The sequence below is a fragment of the Triticum urartu genome, chromosome 4A (assembly GCF_056163025.1).
Source record: "Triticum urartu cultivar PI428250 chromosome 4A, HENAU_Tu73, whole genome shotgun sequence".
In the NCBI taxonomy this organism is placed as follows: Eukaryota; Viridiplantae; Streptophyta; class Magnoliopsida; order Poales; family Poaceae; genus Triticum; species Triticum urartu.
In genome coordinates this window covers 609,358,460-609,374,713 of record NC_141876.1, presented here as the reverse complement: position 1 = coordinate 609,374,713, position 16,254 = coordinate 609,358,460, and the positions used below count along the sequence as shown (strand labels likewise).

At 46.9% G+C, this 16,254-nt stretch overlaps 2 protein-coding genes and 1 pseudogene across 4 annotated transcripts; 2 read left to right on the top strand and 1 right to left on the bottom strand.

The window, feature by feature from the left end:
• Positions 1-7,389: 7,389 nt before the first annotated feature.
• LOC125529164 (YCF20-like protein (DUF565)) lies at positions 7,390-11,022 on the bottom strand. Of its 3 annotated transcripts, XM_087519255.1 has the most exons (5): positions 10,897-11,022; positions 10,527-10,746; positions 8,307-8,684; positions 7,915-8,217; positions 7,390-7,719 (listed from the first exon to the last, which is right to left on the bottom strand). In XM_087519255.1, exons 2-4 carry the CDS (start codon positions 10,739-10,741, stop codon positions 8,211-8,213), a joined length of 600 nt encoding a protein of 199 aa, XP_087375381.1. In that variant the 5' UTR covers positions 10,742-10,746; positions 10,897-11,022; the 3' UTR covers positions 7,390-7,719; positions 7,915-8,210. The 3 variants fall into 3 exon arrangements, with proteins under 3 accessions (XP_087375381.1, XP_087375380.1, XP_087375379.1); XM_087519254.1 differs by having other exon boundaries at positions 7,885-8,684; XM_087519253.1 differs by having other exon boundaries at positions 7,915-8,684.
• Positions 11,023-11,105: 83 nt separating this feature from the next.
• LOC125553215 (tumor necrosis factor receptor family protein) lies at positions 11,106-14,579 on the top strand. The gene is made up of 2 exons (XM_048717011.2): positions 11,106-11,384; positions 14,108-14,579. Exons 1-2 carry the CDS (start codon positions 11,166-11,168, stop codon positions 14,360-14,362), a joined length of 474 nt encoding a protein of 157 aa, XP_048572968.2. The 5' UTR covers positions 11,106-11,165; the 3' UTR covers positions 14,363-14,579.
• Positions 14,580-15,448: 869 nt separating this feature from the next.
• Positions 15,449-16,105, top strand: LOC147977298 (uncharacterized; annotated as a pseudogene).
• The last annotated feature ends 149 nt before the right edge of the window (positions 16,106-16,254 follow it).

Below are 16,254 nucleotides of genomic sequence, written 5' to 3'. Positions count from 1 at the left end.
GTCTGAACCTGCTCCTGCCGCACTCCGTCCGCGGCATCTTCACCAACTATTCGGGCTGCTCACGCCCGCGCTTCTTCGCCCGTCCCTGCTGCCCGGGGATCGACGCCGCGTTCGACTTCATCACGCCCGTGCAGCACGGCCAACACGGCGTGTACAGCGTGATCGTGGACCACTGCAATGGCGTCCTCCTCTACGACGACGGCTGGCACTGGGTGCATCGACATCTCATGTAACTAAAACAAAACTGCCGCTCGATGTCCAACTACTGGGTGCATCGACATCTCATGTACCTAAAACCCCTGGTAGTGGTAAAAAGTGCATGCAACGGCCGAGCTCCACGGAACACTTTATTATTTTTTTAACAAAAATAATATTTTCACACATCAAAACAATTTGAAAAAATATACACATAGACTTATATTTATAGTACTAGTATACACCTACAAAATTTCTTGAACACATAATTCCTATGTTATGTACAAAAAAGACAAATATATAGATTAAAGTGGGCCTTTTCTTTGTTTTATCTGGGCTAGACATTTCTCTGTTTTGTGTAGCATGCAAATAATTGAATTAATTGAAGACACTGTATACATACTTGAATAACATGCATATGTATTTATTTAAAAAAATTGATTTTTTTTTTGTAAAACGGGCTCCATGGAGCCCGTGCTTTGTAACTCTGCACTCTGGTACCGGTTCGTTACTATATCCATGGAAGTAGCTTCTCTATACAGTTCATGTGTCATTTCCCTGATCTTCGCTTGCGGGAAATAGTGTGTTCTTGTTCAGAACGGAGGATAACATCGGAGACAGTATCTTTGGAATGTTTGAACTCGATCGTGCCATATGTCTCATATTTGCTTCCTTATGTGTGGATCGAAACCACCACCAGAGATCATTAGGATTCCAATGTGATGTGCCTCTGTTACTGTCCTACACAGCCAACATGTACCATCCGATCCTTTTTTGTATAAGAGAACAAGAATAAGGAAGCACTCATTTTCTGATATGATATTGATGTACCATACCACATGCAGTGTGAAATGTGAAGCGGATGTACCTTTGCCGGAAGTACACCCGGCCGGAGGGATACTTGCTCGAGCTGAAATAATACTCAGTACCCTGCTGCGATGATATAAATTTTAATCTGAATCCACCGTAAAATAATCCAGAAAAATGAAACATGAGATGAGTTCATTAATCCAACAAACCTCCTACCTCAACCTCCTGCGCATAACAAAGACGACCTGTCGGCCTGTCGGCGCTTGAAGCAACTATTGTAAAATTGTTTGCTCTCTATGTTAATACATAGGCACGCAACCCTTGTGCGGGTTCCTGGAAAAAAGCAAAGGCAAGCAATTCGGTGGATATATAGCACTAGTTCAAGTTCAAAGCCGCCGTGCGTACAAAATGCACCAGTGTTGTCCTTATCCCTTGTACTGGCTCTTGTCGACGCGAAAAATTACAACTTTGACTAAGATGTTCACTTGTAGTATGTTTACATAATTAGTATAAAGATACTCCTACATGGAATAAAACTATTTTGCAAGTCAAATATGACATATTTATACATCCTCAATCCATGTACGTATGATTTTTGCAATCTAGTAAAATTCTTGGTTGGATCTGGTTCCTCGACTCGCTTTTGGCTAGCCTCGTGGGAGGGACGGCTCTCCCTCTCTCTCTCTCTCTCTCTGTGTGTGTGTGTGTGTGTGTGTGTGTGTTCTTACTGCTCCAACCAGGTAATCTCTATTTCGGTTCGGTGCTTGCTGTGTCCAACTGGGATCTTGGTCTGCGGCGGACGTTGTCTCCCTAAGAGTTGGCGGATTGGCAAGCTCTCACAACTATCATGTCAGTGCTCTCAGAGACTCCGGACCAAATCTCTTGGCCCCACTCCTCCTCGGGCAAGCTCTCAACTAAATCGTTGTACCTAAAGCACTCTTGTGGTAACCTATCTCCTCGCCTCAAGGGCCTCTGGCGAGCTCGGATCCCGCTTAAGATTAATATCTTTCTTTGGCAGCCCATCGGGCGCGAGCTTCCGACTAGTGACCAGATTCTTAAATGTAATGAAAATGCGTCTTCGCTTTGCTTTCTCTGTGGCCGCACCGGGAACACTGAACACATTCTCTTTAACTGTGATTTAGCTAAGCTTGGCTAGAATTGTGTTCGATCGTGGTTAAACTAGCTTGGGACCCATCTTCCTTTGATGATCTCCTCCCTCTTATCTTGAACCTCCCCGACTAATTCTCTAGAGTTTTGTGGATTTCTTTTGGGGCTATGGCATGGGCTTTGTGGAATATTTGAAACAAATTTATGATTGAACATGTATTCTGTAACAAACTGCCTGATGTTTTATTTAAATTGGCTGCCTTTCTTCAGTAGTGGAACCCTCTCACTGCGGATGTTGATGATGTTGCCCTTATGATTGCCAAGATCCGAGCTTCCGCCATCGCCCTGTCCCCCCCCCCCCCCCCCCCCAAGAAACCCGATGGTGGCGGCTGTCTAAGTTTATTTACCTTCTGTTTGTGCCAGACATGTGAGTCCTATGGCTTGGTCATGTGGGCCTGTTTGTGGCAGTGATGCCTTTTGTATTGTTAAACTACTTATGTTGCTACTGTACTGTGTATCTTGAACCATGCCATGATAGATGTGTCCTAGTTATTGCACACCTAAGTGACTCAATCAAGCATAAAAAATGAAAAGTAAACAGAAAGAAAATACCATACGAATCTTCGGGTAAAATCAATGACATAGGATTAGATGTGCAATACTTATGGCACATCTAGACGTGCTTTAACAAAACTGTATTTATAAAATCGGGCATAAGTCTTTTCTTTTAAAAAAAATGTGCATTGATATATATTGATAGTCAAAGTTCTGCATTAAAGACCATGCAAATCAAGAGCGCCTTATATTTTAGGAAGGAGAAAGTGTTCCATAAGGTCAGGACCATGTTCCATGCACCACACATGCACGCAGGGCCGGTTCTGATATTTCAGGGGCCCATGGCGAAACTGCAACCCGGGGCCCCTACTATAAAGATCATACTAATAATCTCATTTCTTTTTAGATTCATTCCTTTACCTAACTTATTATTGTCTATTATTTCAAAATAAAATGAGAATTGTAAATAGTGTATTCCTTTACTTAATTAGACAAATCGAATACCTGATAGAGGGTAAACATCAAGATGAAAGGTTTAAAGTTTAAAAGCTCCATTTGCAACAATAAAAGATCATTTACCTACCCGACGGCTACGGGAGTCTGAGTGGCTTTATTATATAACCATGTTTGGATTGAAGTTATGTGTGTATAGCTGAGACCTTCTTCCAATTTTTAAGTTAAATTTGCAATCATATGATTTGGAGAGAGAATGCAAAGAACAGCAATCAAACACATAGCAGGCAACTTTTTCAATAGATAAGGCGATTGGTGTTGTGTTGACAAAGTCCAAATTGAAGTAAGAAATAGAGCAACGGGCACACGAAATTAAAATTTTGTAGTGCATCATATGCGAGACCTTCTAGGATCTGACTGCTGCTGCACTATATGAACATGACCAACTAGAAAGAGGAGGTTAGGGATGACCTTATAAGTGGGGTGGCTTCGTCTTGCACATGAGAGGCATCTCACGAACGAAGGATAACACAACGGGACCGGGGACCTGGAGGAAGACCAGCCGGCCGCATGACGGAGAGCGATCTACATTGGCGTCGAGACTCGCGATTGGAGCCCTCGCGGGAATAGGATCATCACGAAGCGGCGAACTCGCGATGGGAAGAAGGAAAACAGGAATTTCTCCGTGCGTGTGCGTCTAGATCAATGCCTCCTTATGGTCTGGGCCATGGGCTCCTTGCGAACCCTGGAGGGGGGCCCTAGATTTCGGAGGCCCTGGGCGGCCGCCCCCCTGCCACCCCCTCAGGGCCGGCCCTGCATGCACGAACATAATTTTGTGTGGGAAAAAGAACTTGCTGGGAAACTCGAAATAAAGCTGCATTTTATACTCGTGTATCGATCTGCCATGGAGTAAAGCAAGATGACCAATTTTTTTTTGAGCATCAGTACAGACACAAGCGCTCATATATACGCGCATACACTCACCCCTATGAAGGCACACACGCACACCCTAACGTCTCCTCCCACTGAAAGCGCATCGCCGAAAATCCTGAAATAAATCCAGGAATAATACGAGCACCAGGATTTGAACTCTGGTGGGTTGGGGATACCACTGTCCACCTAACCAACTCAACCATAGGTTGATTCGCAAGATGACCAATTTTCGTATGTAAATTATGAGGGTTTCTCCCCGCAAAAAAAAGTTATGAGGCTTTCTACTAAAGATATAGATATGCATGGCTGACAGAATATTTTCCTGGTAACAAAATCTCAACCTGCCATCAGTACCCGATCGACCTCCTGTGTTTTCACAATGCAAAAGGAAAAATCTTAATTACCCCTAAAAAAAGGAAAAAATCTTAATACATGTACGTCACAAACCCAGGCTTCCCGCAAAAAAAAAAACCCAGGCTATGTGTCCCGTCAAAAAAGAAAACCCTGGCTATGTGCTGCGCGCGTGCGCCGCCGTGTGGCGCGATGGATCTGCTCCCCGAGGACTTGATCGGAGAGGTGGTGCGCCGCCTCCCCGGGCGGAGCCTCGCGATGTCCCGCCCCGTGTGCAGGCCGTGGCGCGCCGTCGTGGACCGTCTCAGGCCGCTCCGGCCGCACTCCGTCGCCGGCATCATCAGCATTCAGCAACTACTTTGACTTCCCGCGCTTCTTCGTCCGTCCCTCCTGCACGAGGATCGCCGCCGCGTTCGACTCCGTCCAGCGCCGCAAAGACGGCCTGACCACCACGAGTCCACGATCGTCGACCACTGCAACGGCCTCCTCCTCTACGTCTGCAACCCCGCCACCCGGCGCTGGGCGCTCCTCCCGTCGGTTCCGGGCCTCGATCTCTTCCCAGGTCTGTGCTTCGCCGGCGCCTACCTCGCCTTCGACCCGGCCGTGTCGCTGCACTACGAGGTGTTGTTGATCCCAGACGTGCCCGAGAAAACCACCGACTATGACGAGGAGGACCCGGAGGACTTGATGGAATGGCCACCGTCGTGCCATCAGCTGATGGTGTTCTCGTCGAGGACCGGGAGATGGGAGGAGAGGGCCTTCGTTCGCATAGGCGAGGCGGCGGGAACCGTAGCCGACGTGCGGTCAAATATGGTGGTGGATCACAACTGGAAGACGGGGTATAGCTACGCCGAGTACTGGAGAGGAGCCTTGTACGCGCATTGTCGCGCCGGCGATTTTGTTTCCAGGTACCTAATTAACTTTTGTTAATGCAAAAAGATCATTTCATTTGAAAGAACTATATCATTTTATTCCTATGTATGTTGTCTTTTTTTTTCTTTTTTTGCGATTGATCCCTACATATATATGTTGTCCACTAAAGCTATAGTGGGATGCGCTAGCTCAAGCTGATTAATCCAAGCTCGATATATTGTGTGATGGTTACAGGTTTTGCACTTCCGAATGTAGCTACCAAGTAATCAAAGCGCCAACAAACATGGATGAAAATGAAAACATGCGATCCAACTTCAGAAGATCAGAGAAGGGGATGCATTATGCAAGTTTTCGTGGCCATAGACTTCGAGTGTGGATACTCCTCGAAGAATCACATGGCCTACCAGAGTGGGTGCTAAAGTATGATGTCAGCCTCAACCTTCTTTCCTATCGAATGAACACTTTATATTCTGAGGAGATCAACAGGCCATGGACCGTAGATGATGACGACAGGGAGAAGCAGGAGAATAATCGACAGAGCGCTGAATGGAACTCTGATAATGATGATGTCCTAGAGTATGGTGAATGTAGCCACGAGCAGCAGAGTCGTGGGGATTTCCGCTTCCTAGGCTTCCATCCATACAAAGAGGTTGTCTTCTTGAGTCACTCTAATAATGATGTGCTAGTGCCATGCATTCGTAATGCAGCGTAATATCAATCTTAAACAATGAGCCCAATGTAGAGTGAAATCGACGAGCGACATCAATGTGCCTATTTTCCGCTTATCTTATGGTTTAATAATAGATGCTTTTGTAGTATTCCCATTTCCCAATATAGGGTTATTCTTGTGACACGAACCTTAACATTATAGCAGGAGATAAAGATGGAAGCGTTTTTCTTCTTCTATTTCTTGTTTGATGATTATAGCCGGACTTGATTAATCCTGCACTGATCACAATCCCGGTAAGAATGTTAGGTCCATGCATGTCCCCCTCCTCCATCGTGCATATGCTTGTGTTGTTCTTTAAGGCACGTCCGTATAGTGGGACACTATTTCCTACTATTTGGTTCAACAGCAATCTAATTTCCTCCCCCCTTTTCCTTTCCGAAAACCTTGCAGAAAGAACAGACGCTAGCAAATTCCATGATAATTTATCATTGATTGCAATTTTTCTGTTGGTAGCAAATTCCCTGATAATTTGAAAAGGAAACTACTATGAAGTATCTTTGGTCTTGCTGAGATGACAATTGAACCGACCTTGGAGGTGGCGTACGTATGTATGGTAGGACACTGTAACATCTCCCTATGAACTATATGATGGAGCCGCAACCTTGGAGTACCTGATGAAGCATGAAGAGCAGTAGGAGAACATCAGGATCAGAGTGGTGTATCCGATGTTATGTGGAGCTGATGTTTGATTATGCCTGGGATGTTATAACGTTGCTATCATGCTGTATCCCTTGTTTTGTAGCAAGACAACTTTGGACCTTAGTTGAGAGGGTGAGATGAGTGCTTATTAGTTTTTAGTGGCTGGACCTGGTCTGGTAGAATATTGTAACTGGTTTCGTTTCAATGAAATGAAGCTAGGGGTGTGAGCCCCTGATTATTGACGAAAAAACCCACAAATGAACCGACAATATGTATCCATCCCTCTTAACACGCTCATTGTCGTGCACCTAAGCTCTAGGATTTGGGTGTGACAGCTAGGGGTGCAGAGCGGCGCCGATCCGCCCCGCTCCACATGCAAAACATATTTACTTTACTTATGGTTGCTCCTCTCAGATTTAGTTCAATTTGAACTAATTCTCTACTTATGCGGGACTTTGCAGGATGCCCGCCTGCATCCCTGGTGACAGGGGAGAAAGATTCCCAATGTCGTAGCATTCAACAAGTTCATCTAAAATGAATTATTCAACCAGTTCCATGATAGAAACAATGATTTAACCCTAAAACCATGAATTATTCAACCCTTTTTTTTGCGGGTGATGAATTATTCCACCCTATGGATGCTGGGTACTCTTTTGTGTTCCGTTATCTCTTTTCACAGTAGAACCCGATCCATTTTGGGATTGTATGGAGAGAGAAAAATAAAGAAGCCTACTGGGATTCCATATCTAATACACATGAAAGATTATTTTCGTCATCTCTGAAAACCCACGAACGCACTTCTTATATACAATCAATCTGTCAACCGTAAGCCGCTTGCATATATAAATCAATCCATCAATCATAAGTCGCTAACGGCTAACTACAATCAGTCAACCATAAGCCCGCTTGCAGATACCAGCGGTCTCACAAAACTGAACATCTGACTTGCACCTCGACTTCGCCCTTGCTCCAAGTCAGCGCGTCTTGTGTGGGCCAAGCCTCGTGAAGAACTTCAGGATGTTATCCCCAGGCATGATCACAGGCAAGCCGCACTCTTTTCCCGCTTCCACGCTCTGCAAACAGCAAGGCACGGTACCATTGGTCAGCAGCTGAAGTTTACAAGAGATGACCTTCCAGAATGGTGTCAAAATTCAGAATAAGTTTGGTGTCAAAATTCAGAATAAGTTTGGTGTCAAAATTCAGAATAAGTTGTACAGAGCAGGAGCACAACTTCATACATGAGGAATGCGCCAGCGCCATGATACTACCTTGTGCTCAGAAGCTGCCTGCTCGGCACCAATCCGATGGAGATGATGGTGTGCAGGCTGTCTTGCAGCATGGCAGGATGCCAAGACCAGAGGAGAGAGCGGAGCCTGTCCTAGTGGGAGCAGCACAAGAAGATGCCCGCTGAGGGAGAGGATGACGAGGAGCAGGAGCACAGCTTCATACATGAGGAATGCGCCAGCGCCATCGGGCTCATCATCGATGCAAATGCGCCATCGGGGTCGTTATGGATGCAGGAGCAGGCGTAATTTGGGCAACATTTGGCGGATGAACCAAGGTACTAAAATCTGGAGCAAAAACTTACCAAAGCCCAGTAAATATATTAATCTCAAAGTTAAGCGGACTACATGATTCAAGGAGTTCATCCACTTCATACTTAAACGAATCCAAGAACAATCCAAGCGTGAGCCCGGCTTTCCAGTAATTGAATATGGAAATCATATTCTTCATCCTGCCAAGAAGCGCAAAGGAAGCCCTGTACATGAGAGCGCCAATAACCTCGACGATGGCAACGGCCAATCCGGCAGAAAGTATGTCCCAGTCGCCTGTTTGCCCGATGACGGTAGCAAATGCCGTGGCACAGTAAAATCCTATCAGAAAGAATAGGATCTTTACTGGAAACCCTCTACTCACTTTCTTCAGCTTGCCAGACAACTTCTTTAAGAAAGATTGAATTGCATTAAACAGCCGAGTGCTATTGCCTGAATTGTCGGGATTGTCGTCTGCCATAGTCTTAATGGCCCATTGCACCACCCTACAGAAAGAACAAAATATTTCCGATAATATGTTATTGAACATTGTCAGAAGAAAGCATGCTGTCTTTCAAGACACAGAACAATAACTCAGGAAAGGAAGGCAGAGGAACACGCAGAGCAGATTATTAGATAAAATACAACTGATAGTGACCTGTTGCAACAAAGACCATCTGATGGCATGAAAAAACACGAGCCCTTAATTAAGACTGAGTTCTTAACCATCTAAAAAAAACTGAATTCTTAACCCATACCACTCACAATGCACTAACCGAGCTAGCACAAATTTGGCTTCATTACCTACAGAATTTTTGAAGTATGCAGCTTCTCTGAAGCTGGAACCGTGCAAGGACCCAGTACTGAATAAACCGAAATCCCACATTCTCTCCCTAGTTGATATTTGATGCATAAGGACATCAACCTTCAGTGAACAGGTTAAATCTAGGATACTTAGGTTAGGCATAACTAATCGCATTATTTAGTAAATTAGCTACCACATCCAAATAGAAGGGTCTGAAATTGTAAGCTCGCTGAACTGAGAGCCTAATGGTAAAAGGGGAGGGTGTATATTGCGTGTGATATATGCATGAAATCGAATTGCTCTCTTCAATGCAATACTTGGCACATTGCCTGCTGGCCATTCAATACACTTGCCTTGCCATTGCAAGTTTGCATCTGAATTCAGTGGTACAATGCATCTAAATTAAACAACCTTTACATCGGAACTGAGCATGAGAAAGACTACCAGTCACTAGGATTTCTAATGAAACCATATAGCATTCGGTTCGAACAAACAAAGTGCTTTAACAATCTCCAGCCATCCTTGTTCTTAGAAAACACAACACCTAATAATTTCCCGGATTTTGCATAAAATTGACTGAATACTAACTACATCAAGTGCAAGATAGACAGTGTCCTGTTCCAACAAAGATATCTATTTTGACCATCTGATGGCACCCCAAAAAATGATCCACTTAAATGAGTTCTGAACCCATACCACTTACAGTGTACTGAATGTGCTAGCACATACTCCCTCTGTAAACTAATATAAGAGTGTTTAGATTACTAACATGGTTATCTAAACGCTCTTATATTAGTTTACGGAGGGAGTATTTAGGATTCGCTACCTACAGAATTCGGGAATTGTGCATCTTCTGTGATGTGGGAACCGTGCAAGTACCGACTAATGAGTAAATCATGCATTCTCTTCCAAGTTGACATTTCAAGCATAAATACATCAACCTTGAGTGAACATGTCAACACTGGAATGCCTAGATTAGGGATAACTAGTTTCCATTATGTATGTTTTCAGTCAACATATCAGAACAGAAGGGAATGAAACTGTACACTCACTGAATTGAGAACCTCATGGTAAATGGGGGAGGGCGTATACTATGTGAGATATGCATGAAATAAAAAATTTCTCTACGGTGTAATACTTGGCACACTGCCTACTAGTGAGTCAATTCACTTGCATTGCCTTGCCATTGCAACGGTGTTCTAAACTTAAGTACTAGTATTTACAGTGAAACCTTGTACTAGTATTTACACTGAAATGACCATCGAACAATCTTCATTGGCGACTAAATAGTCAGTAGTATTTACACTGAAAGCTTGTAGCATACGATTGAAACAAACAAAGATTAACAATCTCCAGCCACCCTACACTGAAGAATTCCTCATTTTTTTACATAAAACTGACTGAATACTGTAATGATAATCGAACAATCTTCATTGGAGAAATCGACACACATCGCACAACTTGCAGGTTTTGTAGCTACTTATTTCTGTATTATTTGGAACGGATATTCTTGGTGTGGTAACACACTAACAGTAAACGCTACCTGGTGCTTCTGCCGAAGGAAGGAGACGCGCGCACCAAGCGGAAGCTCCCCTGATGCTTGTTCCGGCAGCACGCGGCGGCGGCGGCCCCTCTTGGAGCGCAGGAGGACGCGGCAGCAGCGGCGGCGACAAGGTTCCTCGACCTCGAGCACCCCGACCAGCACCGGTGCCCCGGCGGCGACTGGACGGCTCCCTTGCACAGACGGAGAGCGGACATGTGCCCTGCCCAATTCGACCAAAAAATTCTCAGACATCGGAACCAAATCGGACCTGACCAACCGAGCTCATATGTCGGCAGTCTCGATCGGCAGCCACTCACCGAGCTCGCGCCCGAGCGTAAAGAGGGGGAGGGGGGAGGTGCAGGTGGATTACCTCGGAGGAGGCAAGCTCGTCAGGCGGCGGCGGTGTCACCGGCGGCTGTCATCGGCGGGGAGAGATATGGGATGGTTGGTCGGGCTGCGGTGGCCGACGAGGCAGTGAAGGGGAACAGAACTGGGCCAAGCCCACATAGCATCCCATGGGCCAGAGTCTAGCTATATTATTATTAGGCTTCCCGTCGTGGGCCACTCACTGGGCTTCTCCTCTGCTTCTCTCGGCCGAAACCCCAGCTCAGCGAGCAGAGACCCGGCGGCGGCGGCGATATGCAGTTCCTCCGGGGCGTCGGCGGCGGGGGAGGAGGGGCGGGGTCGACGGCGTGGGAGGCGTTCAGGAGGCATTTCTCGCGGAAGCGGGCGGTGGACATCCGGCGGATCAACCCCAAGGTGCCCAAGGAGGAGGCCGTGGCCATCTCCGGCCGCCTCCTCCAGATCCTCGCCGACCACGGGCCCCTCACCGTCGGCAACACCTGGAACCACGCCAAGGTACGCGCGCGTCAACTCACTCGGCTGCCCGTGCGTGTGTCAACGACCTCTAGCTGTTGAGCTCGATGTATTGCTGCAACTTTGTTCGTCCGTGGCCGGCAAATAAATTTGATGCAGTAGTAGTAAGAGCTGATGGAACTGATGCCCCGAAGCAAGTAGTACAGCTTGGCCTCTGCCTGTACTTCCTTCATTGGTCAGATAGATGATGTTTAGACCAGGAAGATTGTAGCTTCTGCCCTCTTTTTAGTGCCTTGGCTTCTTGCATTTGGGCAGCAAATAAAGTAGATAGCTTTACTCTTCTTCGCGCTTAGCCGTGCTCTTGTATATCAACTTTGTCTTGTGATTACAGAGTAGTTTTACCCTTCTTCGCGTTTAGCCATACTCTTGTATTACAGATGTAATATGGTGTATGTTCAACTCAGTGATCTTGCCATGACTATTTGGGTGCTAGTAGGAAATTTCTGCAATTAGGTTTGTAATCAGGCATCTTTTAGTCTGTTGGCACCGAATAAGCTGCTGAATGTGTATGCTATGATAGCCACCTGGTGGTGAGGTAAACAATTGATTCTTGTTCATGCCACTTCTGTTTTAGATGCTCAATGTGTTAGAATAAATCCGAGGCCACCATCGATCATCCGAGGACCAAAGCAATCACACAAGCATGGCACCGAGATTTGTTAACGAGGTTCACCGATATGGCTACATCCCCGGGGCCTGACTACGGGCGCTCCTCCCCGTGACACCGTCACAATACCGCACCCCGGCCGCCCGGGCGCCGGCACACGCCGCCGGCTCCCCCGCGTGCCCGTGCTATTATGTTGGCATAGGTTACATCGTGTGTCTACCCCCGATATATATGAGAGGCCTAGGATACAAGTGTCCTATTAGGACACAACTCCTACCCTGTATACACACAGTCCAAAACCAAGTCCAATTGTAACCTACCTTGTACAATAATATTCGACATAATTCTAACAAACTCCACCTTGGCGAATATTCTCCACCACCTTGAATTCATCCGTGCGTCGAACCTTCATGTACATTGGACTTGAGATACACCATGAGCACCGCTGCTACTCCCAGACTCCATGTGACTCCACCTGCAACTGTAGTCCCTTCTCGTCTTCTTCACAGTCAACACTCGAGCAAAAATTAAGTTCCTCATTACTTTACTTTGTGCTCCCAATTTCCGGAGTATCCGTTCAACGTCATCACACACCGAACATTGTCTGCGTGAAAATGAACAACTCACATATTAGACACCACATATAAGAGTTACCTGAACTCAACATCACCGCTCTTTCTTGACTGCTTGTCTGAAACTTGAAGGAATTTCACCGTCACCTTGTGTCACCCTCAGTCAAATTCACAGTTGTCTCATCCTTTTTTCGGATAGTCTCTGACTTGTCCCATCGCTATAGCACTCCGCCTCCTTCTGCCTTGTCATCTGCACTTTGCCATGTGCACTGAACACCACAGAATATACAACCATGTACTCTCTCAGCTTTTGACAATTTCAGACTTTCCGCCACTTTCTCAGATTCTCCATGGTCAACTCCTATCCATCAACTAGCACCGATAGACCCAGTCACCAACTTGAATCCAGTACTCGTCAACACTGCTTCAGCACCCTTGCACACTTTGTCTGATCACACGTATGACCACCAGTGCCTTGGTCTGTCGCTGTGTCCCGTGCTTACCGCACGCCTCGCCGCTATCACCGCGTCGAGCCTTTGCTGTCCTGGTCGAGTCTCCCGGGTAGCTAGCCCACACTGCCTCAACCCCCCACTGTAGAGAACCATCGATCATCACCAACCGATGCCGAGTATCACGCCTCCATCAGACCACTGGTACCCAATCCGATCCACGTGTCTCTCGCTATCCCGCTGAAATAGGCTTCGACTCTCCATGCATTTACGTCGTAGCCCCTCCATCAGCATAGAGTGAAGTCGTCCATCAGACTCCAGCTCCACCTTCAACATGACTCTATGTAGCTGGCCACGCTACCATGCGCCCTGTCGACTTCAAGCTCTCTCATGTGTACACCGCCTTGAATCAATCTTGCGCCATAGTCTTGTCGAAGCCGCACAAGCCCTTAGACCTGCACCACGTGTTTCCACGCCCCAGAAGTCGGTCACCATCAGCATCACGCTCCTATGTCGTTGTCGCTGAAATCACCACCATCTTCTGCTTTGACCGACATCCTCGTCGATCCGTCAGACAGTCTAGTCCGACCCAGCCGAAATTATCCGACTGCACCATGCTCCACCCTGCGTCGTGTCCGCCTCGCACATCCGTGCATTGCCTTGACGCCCTGTGTATGCATGATCCTTTCACGACATGTTCCAGACTCCTCCGAGCCTTATGCACACGTCGCCATCCTCGGTTCCCGTCCGACTGCTAGTTGAACCACACCACTGCTGCCATGCCAATCTCCTTAGCGTACGAAGCAAAGAACCCAAAACTAGTCCCTGTAGTCCCTTGTGTACGTGTGCAACCAACTCAAATAATTCCTGTAGTACTTGTGCAATCTCCCAATAACAGTTTAGGACATGCTTATCGCTGCAAGATTTTGAGCTCTTGCAATACTACTGTTTATGTCTATGATGGGATACTACTGTTCATATGTAATCAAGAGCTTGTGATTTGGAGATCATGTAATACCACTGCTTATATCTAATCAAGTGTTTGTGCTGATGCAAATCATCTAACGATGGCGACAGGATGCTGCGATCGATGGCCTGAACAGCAAGACCCACATGAAGATCCTGCTCAAGTGGATGTGGGGGAGGAGGATCATCAAGCTCTCCTGCACGCAGGCCGGCAACACCAAGAAGTTCCTCTACTCCCCGTTCACCGCCGACGACGCCGAGGCGGCCGAGGAGCCATCGCCAGCCGAGGAGCAGCCGAAGAAGAAAGGGTGGAAAGGGAAACACCCAAAGTACCAGACCAAGAAACAGCCTGCGGCAGCAGCTTGACCCTGGTCTGCTGAGCGTTCTTTCGGGCATTTTCCCGCTGCTGTTGCTTTTTCTGTTTTACTTAGCACGGAAGAGTTCACCGCCATATCTGTTTGACAACAAAACATATATTTTGTGATGGACCATTTGGGTGGGCACAAATTACGCTGGCAGGCCGATTTGTTCGGCTCTGTGTTGTAGACTCTGTCTGGTAGAATAATGATGACATGATAATCTAGTATAGTGTCAAAAATCGTCTTACATCGTGGGACGGAGGGATCTATGAGCCTTGAGATGCATTGCCTGAGATTTGTGTGACTGCATTGGTGAGGCCAGAAAGGAGGATGAGTTTTTTTTTTGAAACAAAAAACGAGGATCGGTTAGGGTAAGGTGAATGGCTGGGTGGAATGGGTTCTTCCTCTTTATGTGTACAATGTGCATCCGTTTGCTTCTCTAGGGAGTTTGATTTGTAAGTACCTCTTTCCAATATTTTTTTTCTTTTTTATGAAACCATTCCCTTCCTTTTACCGTTACAAGCAAGGGGTGCACCGCTCCCTTTGGTCACATGCTAGATGATAGACGGCAAGGGATTCATTGGATTGGAGCCAAAAATTTGGTAAGGCTCTGACGTAATTGTCAACATTTGACAATTATGGCTTGTGTTTGATTAGAAGATTTGCCAAAAATTAGAGCCTAACAAATCGGCTGCTATTTTATTAGGGTTGCCAAAAGAATGCCTCCAAACCAAACCAAGCAGGCTGTAAGTGCTTTGGGCACTGCTAAATCCATGGCGTGTGTGCAAATTATGAGTGCCACGACTTGTTTTTTGTGTACAGTACAATGTGCATACCGTTGCTTCTGTAATTTTTGTTGGGGTAAAATAGCTAGGGTACAACCACAAATTCGTCACACGGCAAGGGGTTGACTGGTTTGGAGCTAAAATTTGGCAAAACTCTGACGTAATTGTGAAGAATTAACATTTTTGGCTAGCGCTTTTGAGGGAAGGCCAACATTTGACAATTTTGGACAAATTGCAAAAAAAATAGCCTAAGAAATCGGCTGCCAATTTTTTTAGGGTTGCCAAAAAAGTTTCCAGGAGAGACAGAGATGATGGCCTTCCCGGTGCTCCTGCTCCTCCTCGTGGTGGTGGTGGCCGCGCCGGAGCTCTGCGCCGCGCAGAGCCCCATCTTGCGGCCGCCGTCGCCCGGCGCGCCCACCGCATCCCCGCTCCTCCGCCCCGACGCCGACTGAGACGACGACAACGGATCCGCTGCGTCCCCCGCCCCAGCGCGCTCGCCCGACGAGGACAAGGCGGCGGCGGCCTCCCCTCTGGCGCCCACCGACACGTCCCCCGCCGAGGCCCCCTCCTCCGTGCACTCGCCGGCGCCATCGTCGGCCCTGCACTACGCCGCCACTCCATCCCCAGCCCCTGCCCCTGCCCCTGCCGCCGACAAGGAAAGCGACGACGATGACGGTTACAACGAGAAGAAGGAGAAGGCCCCGGCGGCGATGGAGGTGAAGGCCGGCAGTGGCGGCACGGAGGAGCAGCCACACAAGGTGGCGGATGTGGCGGAGATAAGCGGCGGGACAAAGGCGGGCATGTTCCATTTTTCTTCGTTTTACCACTACAAGAAACAGGTGTACCGCCATGAATGCTGCGTGTTCCTAGAGGATGGACGCTCAAATTTGGTAAAGCTCATAGTTGAACATTTGGCAAAAAAAAAATTTGAGGATCAACATTTGGCAATTTTGGTTAGTGTGTGATTGCTACAGTTGCCAAATATTTTTATATCAACAGGGAGAACAATGGCACAAGAAACTAAAGAGACAAAAAAACTGCTTTAGCCGCATCGTATTTAGGGTTCATATTTTGACCATAATTTTAACTAATAAAATATAAGTTACACGTAGTA